Below are 21,079 nucleotides of genomic sequence, written 5' to 3' on the forward strand. Positions count from 1 at the left end.
ATCGGCTATTTTCACCAGTTTGACCAGTTTTTATAGCATGGTTTGCTGATTACTTTTGATGCAGTAATGGTATTTTTTCTTTTAGAGCCTTTGAGGCATTATAAAAGTCTTAAAAGTCCTTAAATTGTCACTTCACTGTCATCTGGGGTCCCACAGGTTGAGAACGATATGATAGGATCTCCAGCTTCAAGTGTCTCTTTAGACATGCTAATAAGCTGGTCAGGCTACTACTTGGCCTCAACCCCCGAATCCAACTAACACCACACTTTGAAAGGCTGGAAGGGCTTAGAGAGTTGCAGAACCACGTTACAAAATGCCATGCAGGTCGCATATGACCACACATGTGTTGCCTGGCATGTACAGTATGATAAAGTGAGGGCACAAATCACTGAAGGGCTGAGCCACGCAGATCAAATTGCACTAGTAGTCACACTTTCGCTCTTATAGTCTTACCTGTTCAAACAATGTGAACATTCTACAAAGTAGAAGAATTTGTAACAGCCAAAAAACGTAATTGTTTGGTTGAACTTTGTATTTACTATTTGTCTCTTTTTTTCTTTTACTTACTTAGAGCTTAACAAGAATGTTACAAGTCATCTCATCTTAAAGACACATTTAAAAAATGTTAGGGCATAAAACCCAAAGTTGTTAAACCTTTTATTATTCTCATTTTGATTTGTTATTTATAGAAAATAAAAGTGACTTATTGGGAAACAAGTGTTTTTCTTTACAAAAAGGAGGTTTTAAATAAATAGATTGATAGTAAGGGTCTGTCTGCCTGCCAAATTACAATATTTGCCTCTGAGATGTGGAGTAGAAGTAAAAGTATTGGAAATCGGTAATACTTTAGGCTCTTTGGATGCAAGAGAATATAGAGTATTTTAATTCGTATTTAATGATGTTAAATACGAATTTAATTTAATACTTGCCAGGGAACTTCAGTTTACTGGCAAGACAGTTCATATTACCCCACCCCCCACGGCGCATTCAACACCTTTAGCTGTGTCCCAAACAATGGTGCCAGGGTGCCAACTGTGCTCTCCTCGCAAGACTGTGTTCACTGAGTCTATATTGAGTTAAAGTTTTCCTTAGTTTTGGGTCAGTTACTGTGCTCAAGTATTCTACTAATGTGTATTCCCTGTTTAGAGCTAAATAGCATTCCATTTTGCTCTGGTTTTGAGTAGATCTGTTCCAGTGTGTGAGATAGCTTTCTTTTTGTTTTCTTATGATTTGGTGTAGCAAATTCAGATTTAAGCTCAGTCTTTGAACAATCTGTTCTGAGGACCCCAAATGCCAAATGCCATCTGAATTAGTTAAAAGCAGGCTCTGTACCCAAACATGCCTGTATTTAGCATGTCCTGGTTTGTGCTGATTAAAAATGCTAGTCTGTTGCAATCTTTTAGTAGTATTTGACTCTCTCTCCCCAGTGTCTAGCCAAACAGGTTATGTTAATTGTATACAGTAGTCAGCCTACAGAGAGAGAGAGAGTGGGGGGGGGGGGGGGGGGGGGGGTTCCACCCTCAGTATATTCCTCTGCTTAACCCCAAAGCAGTTTTCCAAATGAATGTCATTGAACAATAATCAAACAAGACAAAACAAAACAAAGGAATGTGTCCATTATGTCACTTCAATGTTGTCTTCTTCTTAAAATAATGACCTCAGGATACATCACTGAGGATACGTCCCAGGTGCATCCATGCAATGTTTTTTTAGTTATGCCTAAGTTATTTTTTTTAGGGTTTTCAGGAAGAAAAAAAACTGATAGGCCTATTTCTTTAAATAGGATTAAACCTTAGACTTGTTTTATTATTATTATTATTTATTCTCAGTCAGGGTGGTGGTCCCCAGGTTAATTTTCAGTCAGGGTGGTGGTCCCCAGGTTGATTTTCAGTCAGGGTGGTGGTCCCCAGGTTGATTCTCAGTCAGGGTGGTGGTCCCCAGGTTAAGTTTCAGTCAGGGTGGTGGTCCCCAGGTTGATTCTCAGTCAGGGTGGTGGTCCCCAGGTTGATTCTCAGTCAGGGTGGTGGTCCCCAGGTTGATTTTCAGTCAGGGTGGTGGTCCCCAGGTTGATTCTCAGTCAGGGTGGAGGTCCCCAGGTTAAGTTTCAGTCAGGGTGGTGGTCCCCAGGTTGATTCTCAGTCAGGGTGGTGGTCCCCAGGTTAATTGTCAGTCAGGGTGGTGGTCCCCAGGTTGATTCTCAGTCAGGGTGGTGGTCCCCAGGTTGATTCTCAGTCAGGGTGGTGGTCCCCAGGTTGATTCTCAGTCAGGGTGGTGGTCCCCAGGTTAATTTTCAGTCAGGGTGGTGGTCCCCAGGTTGATTTTCAGTCAGGGTGGTGGTCCCCAGGTTGATTCTCAGTCAGGGTGGTGGTCCCCAGGTTAAGTTTCAGTCAGGGTGGTGGTCCCCAGGTTGATTCTCAGTCAGGGTGGTGGTCCCCAGGTTGATTCTCAGTCAGGGTGGTGGTCCCCAGGTTAAGTTTCAGTCAGGGTGGTGGTCCCCAGGTTGATTCTCAGTCAGGGTGGTGGTCCCCAGGTTGATTCTCAGTCAGGGTGGTGGTCCCCAGGTTGATTTTCAGTCAGGGTGGTGGTCCCCAGGTTGATTCTCAGTCAGGGTGGTGGTCCCCAGGTTAATTTTCAGTCAGGGTGGTGGTCCCCAGGTTGATTTTCAGTCAGGGTGGTGGTCCCCAGGTTGATTCTCAGTCAGGGTGGTGGTCCCCAGGTTAATTGTCAGTCAGGGTGGTGGTCCCCAGGTTGATTCTCAGTCAGGGTGGTGGTCCCCAGGTTAAGTTTCAGTCAGGGTGGTGGTCCCTGGTTCATAATCAGTTGAAAACCCCTGGATTAAACCTTAGACTTGTTTTATTACTCTTAAACAGATACAGGCTTTGAGAAAGCATATTCAAAGAGCCTAGTGACAGTCAGGGGTAAATATAAACTGTTACTGACTTACTCCTGATGACATCACAAAACCATTGAAAAGATCCTATTTTGGCATGCATGGTAAACCTATTAATTTAAGTTTTTATATTTAAATGATATTAAGAAAGTCACTCACCATTCCACAGTGGTGGAAAGTAAGTGCATTTACTTAAGTACTGTACAATTTTGAGGCATTTGTACTTTACTTTAGTATTCATGAATTCCAATACTTTTACTTCTACTCCACTACATCTCAGAGGCAAATATTGTTGCTCTGGCCTCTGTCCTACTGTCCTACTGCCACCTACTGTCCGTTTATTATATTACACAGTGGGTGAAAAAAACACACCCCTTAAGACTAAACCACACCCATCAGAGGTGTGGCTTCCAGAGGTACCCAGGTTCTTTTAAAAACCTATAGGTACCTCTAGGTACTGGCCTGGTACAGACGAAGGGGACAGTACTGTAGGTTATGCTTTAGCTATTGCAAAATAGCAGAGCTTGTAGGTCTGCTATTTTTGAAAAATCGACTGACATAGAAACATAGCTTTTTCAGAAAACTGTCAGGATGTAGAAGACATTTTTAGAATCTGATCTCAGGTCAAAATGGGTTAAGCAACCGGAAGTTGTGTCATCACACCAAAATGGTGGAGACATTGGGTGCTAGTTGTTACTATGGGACTTATTGGGAGTTTCCTCTCTTGTTATAGAACCTCTTTGATGATCTCGGGGTGGAACGTCCTCCCAAACCTCATGTTATCCCCCAGACAATTTAAACGTTGTTTTCGTGCTTTACAAATCTTGTCCCATTTATTGTCAAATCTAATGGATGCAATGCGGTGTCTATACCTTCTGTTGGCTTTCTGTATTCTGCCTTTGCGCCAAGGAAGCTTACAGAAGGAAGAGACACCGCAGACGTCATGGTACGCGCCATAACACTTTCATGGGAGGCAAATCTCACACCCGAAGTTCAATGAATACATGGCAGTGAATGGAGCCGGCTGGACCAGCCAGCTAATATTGCTTATAACTTAAGCCAACATTATTTCTGAACAATTGAGACCATTGTCTCATAATCGGTTCACGAATATAAAAGAAGACTTATCACAGGTTGTTGTTTTCTAATCACTTGCTGTTCGATGTGCAGAGTAGTAGTACATCATTTTCTGGAGCATCTAAACAGTGCTAGGTATCGTTTCCGTCTCTGAGGTATCGCAAGATTCGCCTGCCAGGCAGGAAACGAGATACTGTACTTGGTATATTCAGAAAGGTACTTTGTGCTCTTCTAAACCTCTATAAAATGACAAGGTGTACACATCAAAAAGCAACACAGCGGACAATAATGTGTTATTTGTCTTGTGTTATTTTCCAGAAGCGATTACTTTACAAAATGTCTGTCATTCAGAATTTATCAGAAATAGTGTTTGTTCACTGGGCTCTCACTGACTCCAATGCATTCCAGTGATTACACCAAACTTCCGGGTGTAGTTTGGCTCCCATTGTGCGACGAATCTGCTGTCTGAAATTGTATGATTGAGAAAATGGTGTCGGTGACCTTACCTCCTTTCCATATACCTTGCTTTGTGCCAGGAACGGGGATCGGCTGCTGGGGGCGCGGAGAGCCAGTCATGCCCGGAGTCTGGCTGTGCCAAGAACCAGCCCAAGCCCAGTAAGGATGACATAGATGGTAGGCCCCCCAGTATGGTGATCTAGTTGCCGTCCTTTCTTAACCACTTAAACCCTAAACACTTTGTTGACCAGGGCCCTATGCTAAATTGGCCCTCTCCTTTGAACCCTTTACACCAAATCTCTTTGCCGAAAATAACCGATCTACGAGCTCACAACTTGAAGCTTACAATGCACTTGAGAGCTTTGTGTTATGAGCTTGTAGATCTACTATTTTCGCCTATTGTTAGAGAAAGTTCACCTTTTATGACATGCCCAGAATGGGGACGCAGGGGTTCATGTGGTTAATTTTCTAGATCGATTGCTGGGGGGCAGGTCAAAGCTAAGACGTCTGTCTGTCTCCCTGTCTTTCAAAGCGAGATTTAGTCAATCTGTAAATCTTTCTTGGTATTCGTAAGAACTCAAAGTACAAAGCTCTTTGTGCCAAAAAGGAAATCACAAAAGAAGCATCTGGCAAGGATAAAAAGGCAGAAAAGTTAAGCCAACTCGAGATGTGTAAATGGCTGATAATCTGGCCAGGTCTTATGCCAAATTCTGCATGCCTGCATGGAAACTGGATGACGGGGGCATTTGGCAAAAATAGCCAAAGTCATTTGGGGTCAATATAAGTAGGAAAATGAGCCTACGTCATTTAGTCTGGAGTTGTCCTTTAAGATGAGTTCGTTGGCCAACAGAGGATGGACTAAATGTCCAAAAATAAATGACCCAAAAATGAGTCCTTCATCTTTCCGGGGTCCTTCAGCTTTTACTCCACATAGTGGAGTAAAAGCTTTTACTACATAGTGGAGTAAAAGTAAAAAAAACTGCACAAATGAGTGCAGTGGTGATGAATTGCCCTCTACTCAAAGTGATTGACCGGTTAGTCACCCATGGCATTCTAAAGTACCTTCAGAACCGTATTATATAGTTTAGAATAATTATGATTTGACTTGCGTTGAAGGACATTTTCTCTCTCTGTCAGGGATCATGGATATGTTGTCCAAAGCACAGTTCAGGGCTGACGATCAGCGAGGTCTCCTGACCAAAGAACACCTGACGATGCCCGTGTTCCTCCGGCTGCCCTCGGACGAAGGGTTTGAGGATCCAGAGGGAGACGATGGGTCCGCCAGCGGAAGCTCAACGACACGCACTACAGAGGGAGTGGATGACTGCGTCACGCCTGCTGCAAGTTCAGCTGGAGGAGCAAAAAGCGCCGATTCTAAAAAGGACTTGCAGGAAACGACACTTTGAATGTGACTGCCTGTGTGAGAGCAGGTAGGCTATTTAAGGATGTTTTGAAGGCCATTTTAAGGATATGTTCTCCAAAATGTGGGTAAACCCGATGTTTCCAACGTGGCCTTGGTGAATAGTGGACCACAATTAATTTATCACTGAGTAAAAGCTAGTCATGCACTTTTTACTTTTATTTGTGAATGTCTGATGCATAAGCTCCGAATCAGTGGACTGCTGCTGTCACTGTAATGAGTTGTAATCATCAAGCAGTGTTCTTATGTGATGAAGTGTTTAATTTGCATATGATATTTATGATCCATTAGAAAACATATTGGGCCCGATTCACTAAGCGGTTTACACACATATTTTGGGTCTAAAGGAACATTCCAAACTTTCCATGTTAGTAGTCTGTAGTAGTTAGTAGTAATCTTTTTTTTATTTATCTTTTTATTTTTGCGGAGAGTCTGCTCGGATGCAGACTTGCATGGATCCATAGCTTGCTGTATACTGTCTGTCATTTGAATTCCTTATTCTAGACTAATGTGGGAAGTTTGGAAAACTCCTTTACACCCAAAATATGCGTGTAAACAGCTTAGTGAACCAGGCCCATTATGAATTATGACTGAAAAACAAGTAACCAGAACGTAAGTTATTTTAAAGTATTACTAAAAGGCCAAGTATGACCATATGATGCGTGTGATCGGTTTTTAATAATGGATTTGTTTTTTTTATGGTATACAAAAATGTTAAATGCTAGGGTACAACATTCTTTCCAATTGATTTGTCACAATGTAGCCATTATTTTGATTCTCTAAACTGAGGATAGCCTACGCAGTCAGTGATTTGTTGAATGACCAAAAAAAAGGGCCTTTTCTGTTTTGACGTGTGAAGTGTGTTTGCACAGACTTTTGAACATTTTCTACTGTAATTATTTGTGGTTGTTTATATTTAAGTGCTTTATTCTTAATGGTATGTCTATGGTAATTATTTGATTACACGTTTGCTGTGTCGACAAGTCTTTAGTAATTGGTCATGTGCTATTCCTGTCTCCTCAGGCTGAATCTCAGTATTAACATGGCATCAATGAACATGAATGTACAGTATACCACATGGTGTACAGTGTGCAGAATTAAATAATGTTTTATGATCAATCAATCCCTTGTAGTTGAAGTTATTGTTTGCAGACATGTAGCAAACAGATTACCGTTATTGTCCTGGGGGCGCATGTGTTGGTCCGACGTATTAACAGTCCGATATGCAGTCGTTGCTGATTAAGACTCACCCGTGGCGTCTGTGGGTGGTTCGGGTAGGGTGTCGGACTATTGCGTGTCGGACTGTACGTCGGACCAAAGATATGCACCCATTTATCTGCTTATTGGTGTCGTGTAAATTTAACAAATGGCCATTCTACAAACTCATAACGTGGCTGTGTTGACTACTTTTCCTATTGTACTGTGGTTGTTTTTTAATCAATTTAGTTGATTCGTTTACGGGACTCCACCCAAAATGTTTTGTTTTCTCTCTTTTTTTTTTACATTTCTATTTTTAAATCTTGGTGTTTTTTTTTGCACTTTGCTTTTATCTAAAGCATTAAAGGTATATTCAGTGATTTCACTTAATTCAAATATCACTTATTTTTTTGTTTTGTTGTGATAATCCTCTCTACTATAGAGTGTGCTGACCATATAAGGAGTTCCTCCCTGTCCCCAGTTAACCCCTGGGGGTCAAAAAACCTTAGGTTTCGTTTTTGACTCTCTATCCTGATTGGACGAAAGTTTGGGTCCCAAGGCAAAAACGAAACCTAAGGTTTTTTGAGTGAAATCACTGAATATACCTTTAATATGGACTTTTACCTCAAACTGGCCTTAAGACCGCCCTGCCTGTGGCATGTGACGTGAAGTGGGCTCCATTTGTACACCGAGTTATGGTTATGTGGGTCCTTGAAATTAAAAGGTCTGAAAACCACTGCACACTAAATGGAACGGAGCCTTAATTGGTATCGTCGGTAACACCTGTGAAGGAAGTAGGGAAGCGGCCCGGAAGTAGGAGGAGTTATTCTGGGTGCATCTGGCCCATTCAGGCACCGTGTTCGCGTCATCAGGGACACGCCGCCAATCGCATTCTCTTCAGCGGCTCTGATAAACCTCTGACGTACAGTAACTGCATAATGCCCTGCATAATTCATGACTGTACTCCGTACTCATCCTTTATAACTTTGAGCCTTCATCAATAATGAGCAGGTCCACGGAGAGGTGACTCGGCTTACTAGAAGAACTATAGCTCTGTGACTCATTGCTACTGTGACTCATCGGCTGCTCAATTCCTCCCAAGTCTTCCTCCCTGGCTGTCCATTTGATGATGTCACGTATTATGTCATTTTCAAACGGTGAAGGGTGTTGCCGGCGTTGTCTGTGCTGTGACTGGTGCTCTGTCACAGCTTACCAGCCAATGACATGCCTCGTCTGTTTCTCTTCAGTCATATCGTCGGAAAGGTGTTTATTTTTTTGGAGTGAAATCCGGAGAGGATTCACTTAATTTAAGATGATGTCACCACCAAACCATACTGTACATCATACAGTGTATGATGTATGGTACACTGACATACACACATACACACAACCATGTAATATGAGCAACATCAATCTACCGCTATGCTTTGCATAATTTACAACAATGACATATTGCATTAGGAATAAAGCTATTACTACTAATCACACCCCCCAGCCCCTCTCTCTTAAGTGTTCACAGTAGCAGACAGTCACTGCTATGATTGGTCAAAACTGTGTGTGTGTGTGTGTGTGTGTGCGCGCGCGCGTGTGCATGTGTGCGTTCAGTCGTGCGTGACGACGTGTTGGTGAAGCTGTGAATGGGGTGTTGTGTCTCTCGCTCTCGCTCTCTCTCTGTAGCAGTGGAATAGCAGCGCATCCAGTCTTTCACTGAGACAGTCACCGGGAGAGGAGAGAGGTGAGAGAGTGCTTTGAATGAATCTCTTTAATGTCTCAATATGTCATCGCAGCCACTCTGTTTTCACGCATTTTCATTCTCACTCCTTTCCTCACTCTCTATCTTAATGTTTCCTCTGCTATTTGCCTATTTCTCATACAAACTATTACTATAATTGGGTGGTGGTGGTGGTGGTAGTGTTTCATATGGGTGACAAGGGGTGCAATGTTTCCATCTATGTTTTGTTACTGGATATATTCATACCCAGTGCTATAAAATGCTGAGAGTTCAGGGGCGTGCTGCATAGTCTATCATGCATTGCTATGGATTTTTGATTGGGCTCGTGTTCTGAACTAAATCCTCTGCTAATGGGTGCTGCTCACTCGGAGACTACTTGCTATGAGTGTAAGCATAGTATCTGAATATTAGATTGATGCGTCCCACTATACTGTGCCACCGAGACGTTCCCCTGAAGGACAAAGAGAGCATGTGCTCTGTGTGTTTAAAAAATGAGGAAGATTGCAGAGCAGTGCCAGTGCTGCTACATGCACCCTGGCTCCGTGTCAGGTGAGATCCACAGAGCCACAGAGCTGTGTTAGTGGGGACGTCCACAGATCCACAGAGCTGTGTTAGACTGGGGAGACGTGCTGTGATGGATGGCTCCTGACCAACCTTATGGATGAATAGAGGTTTAACCTCAGCGTGGCCGAGCACACAGCCCGCCATCAGTTTACTGCACATAATGTCCTCACTGCCGCACAGTATGGTGTGTGTGTGTGTGTGTGTGTGTGTGTGTGTTTCCAGAACGGCATCTAAAATTCTAAATATTCTGTGCCTGTGTGTTCTCTCTATCATCGCAGACACAGCAATGGATTCAAGGAAACTGAACTGTCTTTTGAGTTTCTGATTGAGTTGGATTTATTGATTGATTAGTTGAGCATAAAGTATATGCATACAAATGAAATCCTTAAATGATTTGTTAAATCTCATACACGGGGTCAAATTCTTTGGTTACGGTTTCTCAACATTGTAGCAGAAATAACCAAATAATGAACAATAATAAAATAAAGATATATCAGACGCACATATACACAATCATAGAATCTTTGAAGCCCACAGGGGGAAAAGGGACGTTTTTTTCAGAGGAGTATCTGATCTGGCGTGGGCTGGGATGCTCACAGTATGACACATTTCCAACAGGTTTATTTGGCAGATGAATGGACCAGTCTGTTCTGCTGAAATAGAAGAGGGCACTATAGGGCTCTATTTTCGTCACCGCTAAACCCCTTATCCCTAAACTACTTTGCCTTTTTTCACTAGTTTGAAAAACATTTTTGAATAGTTAAAATAGCCAATCTATAAGCTCACAACGTGTCGATGTAGATTGGCTATTTTTTTAAATAGAGCCCCCAGTACTGTAACAGCACATACAGGTTGAAATAAATGAGGGCACATATAGTACTGTAACAGCACATACAGGTTGGCATTCTTTAACCCATTCTGACCTGAGATCAGATTCATACGAGGTTTCCACCGGACACACACTGGTCTGATTAACCCATTCTGACCTGAGATCAGATTCTAAAAAATGTCAGTCGTTCTTCGATTTTTCAAAAAATAGCAGACCTACAAGCTCGTAGCTGTATGAGCTTTTAGATCTGCTATTTTTCAATAGCTAAAGCACGACATGACGCCAAAATGGGTTCCCGCGCAAAATAGGTTAAGTCAGGGCTGGTTTGGACAATGATACAGGCCGGGTGTCTCTCACCCATGTTGCGGATGCTAGACGAACAACAGTGACATTATCTAATACATTTAGAGTAAAACCATGATGATTTGCATGGATATTTAGCCCTCCCCATATTGCAATATGTGCTCTCATCATGCCTTGTATGGTGTCCTAATTCTGTCCCACAGATCCCTAGAGACAACGTAGCGTGAATATTCCAACAGATCATCCATCTCCAGACTTCATCGCTGTTCTCCAGAGGAATCCTTCAACTCAGCCATGGAGCAGAAAACCAATGAGGTATAATAAGCAAATTGAGGGCTGATATTGAGAAGCTTTTCTTTCAGACATTCTGCCTTTAATTTATGTGTAATTTATCTATCTATAATGTATTCTATCCCGTCTCTTATACCTAGCTCTCTCTCTTCAATTCAAAAGGCTTTATTGGCATGAGAAAATAACTATCTATCTATCTATCTTTTCTATCTATCTATCTACACAAAGTCTCTGGCTGTCTGTGTGTAATCCACGTAACTCGAGAACCGTTTGCCCCACCGACTTCAAATTCGCCACACGCACATTCCACACCACCGCAGGGGGTGCAGTGCCCGGTGTCTAGTCGGTCGGACCCACGCTTGTCCAGAACCGCCCCAAAAAGGCCTCTACCCGTGCTCTGGACAGGGCCCCTGTCCAGGGTCCATATATGGAGTGGCATGTTCTGACATCACACCACTCCAAACTTGGCATGCCTGACACAGAACTCCATAAGCTGGCCTGTTCTGACATCACAACACAACACTCCATATTTGGGCATGCCTGACACAGAACTCCATAAGCTGGCCTGTTCCGACATCACAACACTCCATATTTGGGCATGCCTGACACAGAACTCCATATATAGGAATAGGGACACAGAGAGACAAATACATATCCATATATGGGCATAAAAGGGACCCAGACAGATGGGTGGAACAGGTAATCTGCATTTCCGGTTGTCCAGAATCAGCACAAAAGCCTCATTCCAAGTTGGCCAGGGCACTGCTGTAGAGGCTCCAACGCATATACCATATAATATCTGGGTGGGGCATGCATTTCCAACTCGCATCGTTCCAAGTAGTTCCAACGGCCACCGCCGTAGAGGCCCCATGGGCACCGCTCTAGTACGTTAAAATTGCCAAAGAAAAAGTGGAACAATACAATCTAAACAAAATAATGTATGTGCAATACAAATGATGTGTGCACAGAGCTATTACATTGCAACTGAGTGAAATCTAAATTAACAAAACCATAAGGGCCGATTCATACTCCTATTTTACCGCTGTTTCGGCGCTGTAGTGCCGAAATGATTTCCGCTCGTCAGAAATTTTCAGTAGCACCGAAGAGCCGACTTCAGGACCGTACCCCCCCCCCCCCCCCCCCCCAGAACCTCAAATGACGTCACATTAGGCTCTACAGCGCCGAACCCACCTTTATTCGGCTCTAAAATAGGAGTATGAATCGGCCCTAAGAATTGTGCATTTGCTGTCGGAACTATATCCACGTAGGAAAGGTTGTGCACAAATAGCAGTTGTTTTTCAGAGATGTTTAACGGTAATTTCTCTACCGTACAGTACAGTGTGTACGGTACAGTGTTTCTACAATTTATGTTTTTCTTTTCAAATGTGTCTAAGTAAATGTACAGTAATAGTTGTGTGTGTGTGTGTGTGTGTGTGTGTGTGTGTGTGTCCCTCCTCCAGGACCCCTCCACCACCTCCCCTCAGAAGCAGATGAAGAGCAGGTCCAAATCCACGGAGGAGATGCAACAACAGACCACTAAGAAGGTGAGAACTTGAAGGATATTACGTTTAATCCCCTTGATCTTCTGCACTCTTCCATTACTCTGGTCTGGTGTGTGTCCGTCCGTCCAGGCTAATCTCCTTTTCCTCCACGCAGACCTTTGTCTCACAGAATTCACTCCCGGGCGGACCAGACATGGAGAAAGTTAAGGTGAGAGGCTGAGAGCTGTGTGTACGGTTGTGCAGATATATATTATTTTCTTTCATTTTCCCCAAAAACATTATATATAAAATAAAAAAACATAATTGAAGAAACACAGCCCCCTCACGTATTAGAAGTTACAATAGGAATTGTATAGGAACTAAGATGGTGTCTATCAAATATCTAAACACTGAATCGAGCAACTTAGTTAAAATCTGTCTGGGATGCACGCAAAAGCCTGGGTAAACGATAAAATGACCCGAACACTTTTTGAAAGAGAAATACCCCTTTCTTTTTTGACGTGTGTGTGTGTGTGTGTGTGTGTGTGTGTGTGTGTGTGTGTGTGTGTGTGTGTGTGTGTGTGTGTGTGTGTGTGTGTGTGTGTGTGTGTGTGTGTGTGTGTGTGTGTGTGTGTGTGTGTGTGTGTGTGTGTGTGTGTGTGTGTGTGTGTGTGTGTGTGTGTGTGTGTGTGTGTGTGTGTGTGTGTGTGTGTGTGTGTGTGTTGCAGGAGGGTCCTGAGTGCTGTGACACACATTCGTCGTCTTGTTGTTCCCATGAAGAGCACAAGTGACCCTGAGATGAGAAAACACCAACCTCCCCTTTAACAGACTCACAGAAAACACCATCCTCCCCTTTAACAGACTCACAGAAAACACCATCCTCCCCTTTAACAGACTCACAGAAAACACCGTCCTCCCCTTTTAACAGACCCACAGAAAACACTGTCCTCCCCTTTTAACAGACCCACAGAAAACACCATCCTCCCCTTTAACAGACCCACAGAAAACACCCTCCTCCCCTTTTAACAGACTCACAGAAAACACCAACCTCCCCTTTAACAGACCCAAAGAAAACACCATCATCCCCTTTAACAGACTCACAGAAAACACCAACCTCCCCTTTAACAGACCCACAGAAAACACCATCCTCCCCTTTAACAGACCCACAGAAAACACCATCCTCCCCTTTTAACAGACCCACAGAAAACACTGTCCTCCCCTTTTAACAGACCCACAGAAAACACTGTCCTCTCCTTTAACAGACCCACAGAAAACACCAACCTCCCCTTTAACAGACCCACAGAAAACACTGTCCTCTCCTTTAACAGACCCACAGAAAACACCAACCTCCCCTTTAACAGACCCACAGAAAACACCAACCTCCCCTTTTAACAGACCCACAGAAAACACCCTCCTCCCCTTTAACAAACCCACAGAAAACACCATCCTCCCCTTTAACACACCCACAGAAAACACCAACCTCCCCTTTAAACAGACCCACAGAAAACACCAACCTCCCCTTTTAACAGACCCACAGAAAACACTGTCCTCCCCTTTAACAGACCCACAGAAAACACCAACCTCCCCTTTAACAGACCCACAGAAAACACTGTCCTCCCCTTTAACAGACCCACAGAAAACACCAACCTCCCCTTTAACAGACCCACAGAAAACACTGTCCTCCCCTTTAACAGACCCACAGAAAACACCAACCTCCCCTTTAACAGACCCACAGAAAACACTGTCCTCCCCTTTAACAGACCCACAGAAAACACCAACCTCCCCTTTAACAGACCGTCATCCATCATATCAGGTCATCTGAATGCCAGTGGTGGAAAAAAGTGCTAAAAGTTTACTTAAGTAAAAGTATCAATACTACAATATAGAACTACTCTGGTTACAACTTACAAGTAAAAGTACGGAAATCAAAATGTACTTCAGTAAACGGTACAAAAGTATTGGCATTAAAATGTACTTAAAGTACCAAAAGTTGAATGTATAGGCTACTCATTGTGCAGCGAATGTCCCATTTCACAAGTTTTCAAAGGTAGGCCTATAGAAATCTTTTGAAAATTGCCGATCTACAAGCTCACTATTATCAAATGGCTGAAATGTATATAGGGCTGAAGTGGTTAATGTGTGTTTTGTATTAATAATCAATCTACAAAGTAACTAGTAGGCGAACTAAAGTTTTCAATTAAATGTAGTGGAGCAAAAGTACAGTATTTGGATACGAGATGTAGTGGAGTAGAAGTAAAAGTATTGGAAATACTCCAGTAAACTACAAATACCTCAAAAGTGTACTTAAGTGCAGTACTTAAGTAAATGTACTTAGTTACTTTACACCACTGGCAGAACACTGACATATCGTCTGCTCGGGTGGAAACCTCATTACGTCCAAAACGGAAAAGGATTCAAATTCAAAAATGTCAAAAGTAGCAGATCTACAAACTGAAAACAAGTTGCTTAGCGTCACATTTCGACCTTGTAGATCTGCTACTTTTGGTGCTGTTGTATGATGCTATAGTATGATCAAGTAGGGATGTTAATTTACGAAAAAAGTTTAAAGTATGGAGATTTAAGGTTTCTGTCCGACAGCGACGATATGTGTAGCTACTGTATGCACGCATGCACACACACAAACTGTGACAATCGCACATCAACAAGGTGACATGATCATGCTGTGGCTCCAGCTCCATTGTACTGTGAACATTTTGTACAAACTGAATGTCTATTAACAATAAAGGAATGCTGTTCATCTATGTGCTCTTTTTTCCCTGTGTGTGTGTGTGTGTGTGGGGGGGGGGGGGGGGGGGGGGGGGGGGGGGGGCGGACGACGAGGGGACACACACTTGTTTGTCCAGTCCATACCAGTGATGACACCCATGTGTGAAATGACAGCAGGATCGTGACCAAGGTGAAAGAACGGTCATTGTTTTTGTCCTTACATGCTCCCACTGTGTGCACAGCATTGAATCAGTTACTGATTCATATGTTCCCAATCTCAGGTTTTATGCTTAGCTGGGAAATTGTCAATTGTCAAGGCGTTTTTCCGCAGTACTGTTTCTCAACCCTGGCCGGCCCTCGGGAACTCTGTTTGGATTTTTGTCTGATCAGCTGGCAAATTGCCTTCTTCTGGTGTCCTATAGGTCCTGATTCGCCTCTAGGTATTGGAGAAAACCAATCGGAGTGTAGTGATGCCCAGGAGCGGGGATTGAACCGCAGTCTCCCACTCACCAGACCAACGCACAACCTGTCGTGCCAATAGGGCCGTGTCTTGGCTGGGTGCTACAATCACCCCCCCCCCAGTCTTTGGAGCGCGTCCTCACGCTTCACACTTCATGCCGCGGACCACCGTCCACCGCACACGACCTCCCTCATGTCCCTCAAGCAAGGATCCCCGCACTCCCAAGTCCTGCCGACTACGCCACATACCGACACACAACCTATCTGGTGCATATGTTTTTCACCCTAACCTAACCCTAACCGCATGAGGAAGCCATGGTTGAGTCTTAAGCTGCCACTCATGTCGGGAGCCACGGGTGAGTCTTAACCGGCCATGAATGTTGTCGGACTGTTGCATGTCGGACTGTCGGTATGTCGGATTGGCCCCCAGACTGGCAGAGCTGTTGTGGGCTGGCCGGGTCTTGACTGGGTGCTACACAGGCGTGTGCGTGCACGTGATGTCATTAAAATGCTGTACCACCAGGGAAAATAAATCGCCATTACTCCACTGGTAGTACATTACTTGAGTACATGTACTTACAGTTACTTTACAGTACACCATGGACGATAATAATAAACGTGTGTCAAAGTTCTCTCCCGTCTGGACAGTGTAGGGGTCAGCAGGTTCTCTGTTGGCTGACAATAATGCTGAAATGGCACAACGTCAGCTGGTGTAATTATCAACACTATTAACCTGTTCAGGGCAGTGGTGTTCAAACCTTTTCATGGGATCTAGTGAACGTGACGGCCTGACGGGGGATACCGTTTGGAACCCAAAACCGACCCTTGAGGGACTCCACAGTAATGTTCATACATCTAGAAGTACCTCAAAACTGTACTTTAACTTTATAAATATAACTTTGTCATATTTAGGCCTATCAAATCAGCAACACTAGGCCAAGTACATATCGGGATGTAGATTGTATTTAGAAAAAACAAACAAAAAAACAATGCACCTTTCCATTACAGTTGCCGAAACGTTGTGCTGTAGTTTGTAAATACGGTACATCAAAGATGCCATTATGATCCATCTATAATGGATAAAGCCTTGGCCTAGAAGAGAGGGTTCATATAAGATGAAGATAAAGAACTTTATTGTCTATTAAATTTACATGAAATGGAAATCTGTCTTTGGCTCACCGGCAGTCAGTTTACAACACAACATTACATAAAATACACAGATGCATTAATATACTAAAATACGTTCACATAACGCAGCAACAGGGAAGTAATCATGGGCTGTGGGGATTAGGTGGTGGAACTATTTAAACATTTCCTTATTTAAAATGCCCACATCAAAGTAACACTTGTAACACTTCTTTTTAGCTAATTTTTCCCTACGCCTCCTGCCTGATGGCAACAAGTCAAATTCAGAGCGAAGAGTGAGGGTAGAATCATTGTAAATCTGAAATTGTTTTTTTTTTTTTAAGATAAAGGTGACCCCCAACCTTCGACCCGTGGAGTCGACCCCACAACACTCCAGTTGGTGGGTCAGCAGTGATTGGCCACTGCCCCTCTCATCCAGGCTAAAGTTCCTTTCTCTATGCCAGAGCCAACAGGAGGCTCCACCTGCCTTGGGTTCTTGGGGGTTTCTAGGACCTCTAAGTGTGGTTTGCGTCCTGCCTAGGGTCCTCCTACATCTCAGCAGACTATAGAAGTCTGTGCGGTGTGCATGCATCTTGGCCTTACTCTGGTGTTTTTGAGAAGGTGGGTTGGGTTGTTTGAGCCCTCTCTGCGTCTGTGTCACTGTTACAAATCTAAGAAGAACCATAATACTGTGAAAGCCTGACATGGTGATTTCAACACATGCCAGTAGGTGTCACAATTTTCCTGCACATGAGAACAAGAAATGATAAATGGTTGAATTGCATCAGACCACTTATCAACACTTAATTATCTATCTATAAACCTGCTGCATGAACACATTTCTCTCATCATGTCATGCATTAAGTGCTGCCCTGAAGTGTGTGTGTGTGTGTGTGTGTGTGTGTGTGTGTGTGTGTGTGTGTGTGTGTGTGTGTGTGTGTGTGTGTGTGTGTGTGTGTGTGTGTGTGTGTGTGTGTGTGTGTGTGTGTGTGTGTGTGTGTGTGTGTTGAAATTAGTGTTATAGGTCATGTTATAAATTAACAGTAAGATCTCCAGTGATGGGTTCAAGTTACGTTAATCAACAAAGATGAAATGCTCTATTGGACACACAGATAATAACAGGTATAGCTGCTGGTATATAAAGACTCCAGCTGTGCTAGTCTTCCCTTTGGAACTCATCCATCCTGGGCCGGCCGTCTTCCACATCACCAAGACAGACACGGTAAGCTCAAACTCCATGCACAGCATTGCACACAGAATAACTTCATACCTCAGGTGTTACTGATGGCACTAATTAAGGCTCTGTTCAAGGACCCACATAACCCTGAGAGTGTACAAATGCAAGTAGACCTGTAAGGGTCCATTTGGTTCCATTTGTGCGCTCTCTGAGTTATACACCCATACAGGGCCATTTGGAACCCATGTAAAGGACACTATGGCCCTCATTTATCAACCGTGCGTACGCCAAAATATGGGCGCACGCCGAAATTACCGACATTTTCGGCATTTAACATTTCCGGCAAAGCTTGAAATTGAACGTGACAACGTTCAAAACCCACGTCTGCTCGGCAGCTGTCGTACGCTTTGTCCTCACCTGTTTTTCTGTCCTAGAACAGCGGAGCAGCATTGTCTGACCAGCTGAGAGGCTGCCAAAGGCATCGAAACATATGTATTCACTCCTAAAATGTTAATATAAAACTGTATGTATATGGGCTACATGTAAAAAAAGGAAAAGAAAAAAGCAATAGACCTACAAGATGTGTCTTTGTGTCATATGAAATTTGTAGCAGCTTTCCAACTTTACAATTAGAATCGCGCTTGATTTAAGCCATTTAAACAGTGTTTTGCATGAGCGCATACATGCAAGGATTTGGGCTGTCTGTGCTGGAATATTTCCATGACGTTGGAAAGTAGCCATAGTGCAATGCAGCTGCGGAGAATTCCAACGTGGTATAGCCTAATCTACAGCAGGCCGATGTCTTTCTGGAGTTACGGTATATGTGCAATATAATAAATCGCTCGAATGCCAAATGTACCGTGCCAGGCTGCCAGCGCAAGTGGGAACTGCATCGGAGATATAGGTATATATACCCAGCCAGCCCACCACCAGCCACACATGAGGCTATATACGGTTTTGGCTGCACATTCATATAATGACAGTTGACAGCCCGGCCACTGCAGTGACTAACGACTGCGAGGCAATCTAAATAGACTGTCGAACGTGCATGGTCACTTGGTCAGTTGGTCACGGACGGACCACTGTGATAGAGAGAGACAGTTGCTTGCAAATAGCGATATGTGCGTGCGTGCGTGCGGGGGGTGAGGCGGGCAGCAAGGGAAGCGAAGCGAGAGGAGAAACAGACAGCTTTATTTAATGTGTCATGTAGGTGCGTGCGTGCATGACAGCAAGGCAAGCGAGGTGAGAGGGAAACAGACAGGGTAGGCCTACAACTTTATTTAATTCATGCAGGTGTTCGTTCTTTATTTGTTTAACAACACACCAGTTAAGTGGGCTTGCGATCACTTTATAAATGCCGTGGCGACGTGGGTGTACTACGAAACCTGCACTCGAATCTGTGGCAGATTTGACACTCGATTGATAAATGAGGGCCTATGACCCCAGTTCAGTTATTTTTGGTTCTTAGTCCATGACCCAGAGCTCCACAATTGGAACGTTAATTATTAATTGAGTGGGCAAAACCATACGTTAATTATGAATTGAGTGGGCAAAACCATATCTATATTGTAGAAGTCTTTCTAGCGACCCAACATGCACAATAGCAGCACCCTGACTCTGGTTGATCAGTCCAGAATGGAACAGAGCCTTCATCGGTAACACCTGTGAAAGAAAGTGGCCCTTAATTTTCTTTGAGCATATAGCCTATATGAAACTGTCTTACGTGTCATGTTGTTGTAGACCAGGTGTTTTCAACTGTTGATCGTTGGACCACTGGTGGTCCGTGAAGGTAATTTGGGATGTGGTCCCTGTCCTGACCATGCACTAATGGGCTAATTAACCACTTTAACCCTCCGTACTTAGGAAACTTATTTGGCTTTGTACCTGGTCTGCTCTTTTTTTCCCCTGTGCACCAAACCTCTTCACCGAATATAGTCGATATACAAGCTTGTAGATCGACTATAGGAGGGTCCAAGTAGTTATGCCCTGCAGGTAAAGTGAATACTTTCTTTCCTTTTGCAGTAGACGGATATATGATGGTATAGGGAGACAGATATAGACATGCATGGTATAGAGAACAAATGGACATGCGGTTAAAAAACAGAGGAAGATTGGTGAGCATGCAGGTATGCACGGGACAGACGAGACACTACGTACAGTGGTTTTCAACCAGTGGTCCGGGGACCGCCAGTGGTCCTTGAGGGGGTTCCAGATTGTCCCCAGCTAAATGATGGAGAGTTGGTAACCAAATGGATCCTTATACATAACAATGAATGGCATTTTTGTAGCGCCTTTTCCAAGTGCTCAAAGCGCTTTACAATGGTTCATTCATTCATACATTGGGATGTGAAGTGGCGAACAGTCGACGCCAGCGTCCTCACTTCCCACATTCACACACCAATTGACGATATTCAGACCATCTTGCCAGCCCAGCCAGCAAGGTGCTAACTACAGTAGGTGCAACTTCCCATAGTACTGCTGTACTTTATGCCTCATATGCTTAGTATGAGGTATAACTAGGTGCAACTTCCCATAGTACTGCTGTACTTTATACCTCATATGCTTAGTAAGGAAATACGTAAGCTGCGACCATGAGACCCGTTTCTGAATTTGTCTATCTATTCAGTTGTACTTATAACTGTGAATGAAATGTAATGTAACTGTAATGAAAAGTGAAGTGCCCTGTCTATCTCTGCTCCATTCAGCTTGGGGACAGTGCATGCACACACACACACACACACACACACACACACACACACACACACACACACACACACACACACACACACACACACACACACACACACACACACACACACACACACACACACAAATGGGAATTTTAGAATGCCAACTATAGTGCCAAATATATGCATTATTGTGTATATATATCCATTTAGTCTCTTTCTCACCAATGTGCTCAGTCCAATTCATGCAGCTGTCAATCTAACAGCTGACACACACACACACACACACACACAATCGGATGCAGAATTTGTTATCTACAGCAGCAGTCTGTGCGTGCGTCGCTGAGCCTACATACAATACCACATCATCCAAAGACACGTTATTTTGTTCAGCTGCGGTTGAGTTTATAGTAGCAGCATTTCCTAAATCAGTGGTTTTTCAACCATTATATCAATTATTTATTTGGCATTTCAGCCACGGAACACGAATCGATGAGATTTAGCCTCTCTGACCCAAGAGGCCAAGACCTGGAACCCCCTCAAGGGCCTCTGGCGGTCCCCTGCTGTAGAATTTCCACAGAGAATGCTCGTCTAGCCACAGTGATTACTGTAATTAAGTATACAGCCATTAAAGCAACATCCTCTGCGTCATCATCTGCATCGT

At 43.6% G+C, this 21,079-nt stretch overlaps 1 protein-coding gene and 1 long non-coding RNA gene across 6 annotated transcripts in view; both read left to right on the plus strand.

The window, feature by feature from the left end:
* Positions 1-6,753, plus strand: part of LOC310873528 (regulator of G-protein signaling 14-like) — a 29,423-nt gene extending 22,670 nt beyond the window's left edge. For 3 of the 5 annotated variants that reach the window (XM_083785964.1, XM_083785966.1, XM_083785968.1), the window contains 2 exons: positions 4,504-4,600; positions 5,561-6,753. In XM_083785964.1, coding sequence (XP_083642090.1) covers positions 4,504-4,600; positions 5,561-5,829 — 366 coding nt within the window. In that variant the 3' untranslated portion in view covers positions 5,830-6,753. The remainder of the gene's footprint in view (positions 1-4,503; positions 4,601-5,560) is intronic. The other 2 variants (XM_083785965.1, XM_083785967.1) reach the window with 1 other exon arrangement.
* A 3,916-nt stretch (positions 6,754-10,669) lies between these two features.
* On the plus strand, positions 10,670-13,625 carry LOC310873874. Its single transcript, XR_014570511.1, has 4 exons — positions 10,670-10,783; positions 12,220-12,303; positions 12,416-12,469; positions 12,969-13,625. It is a non-coding gene; the product is annotated as an uncharacterized lncRNA (long non-coding RNA).
* Positions 13,626-21,079: the final 7,454 nt, after the last annotated feature.

The sequence above is a fragment of the Protomyctophum parallelum genome, assembly GCF_964188405.1.
Source record: "Protomyctophum parallelum genome assembly, chromosome: 16".
NCBI classification, from domain to species: Eukaryota; Metazoa; Chordata; class Actinopteri; order Myctophiformes; family Myctophidae; genus Protomyctophum; species Protomyctophum parallelum.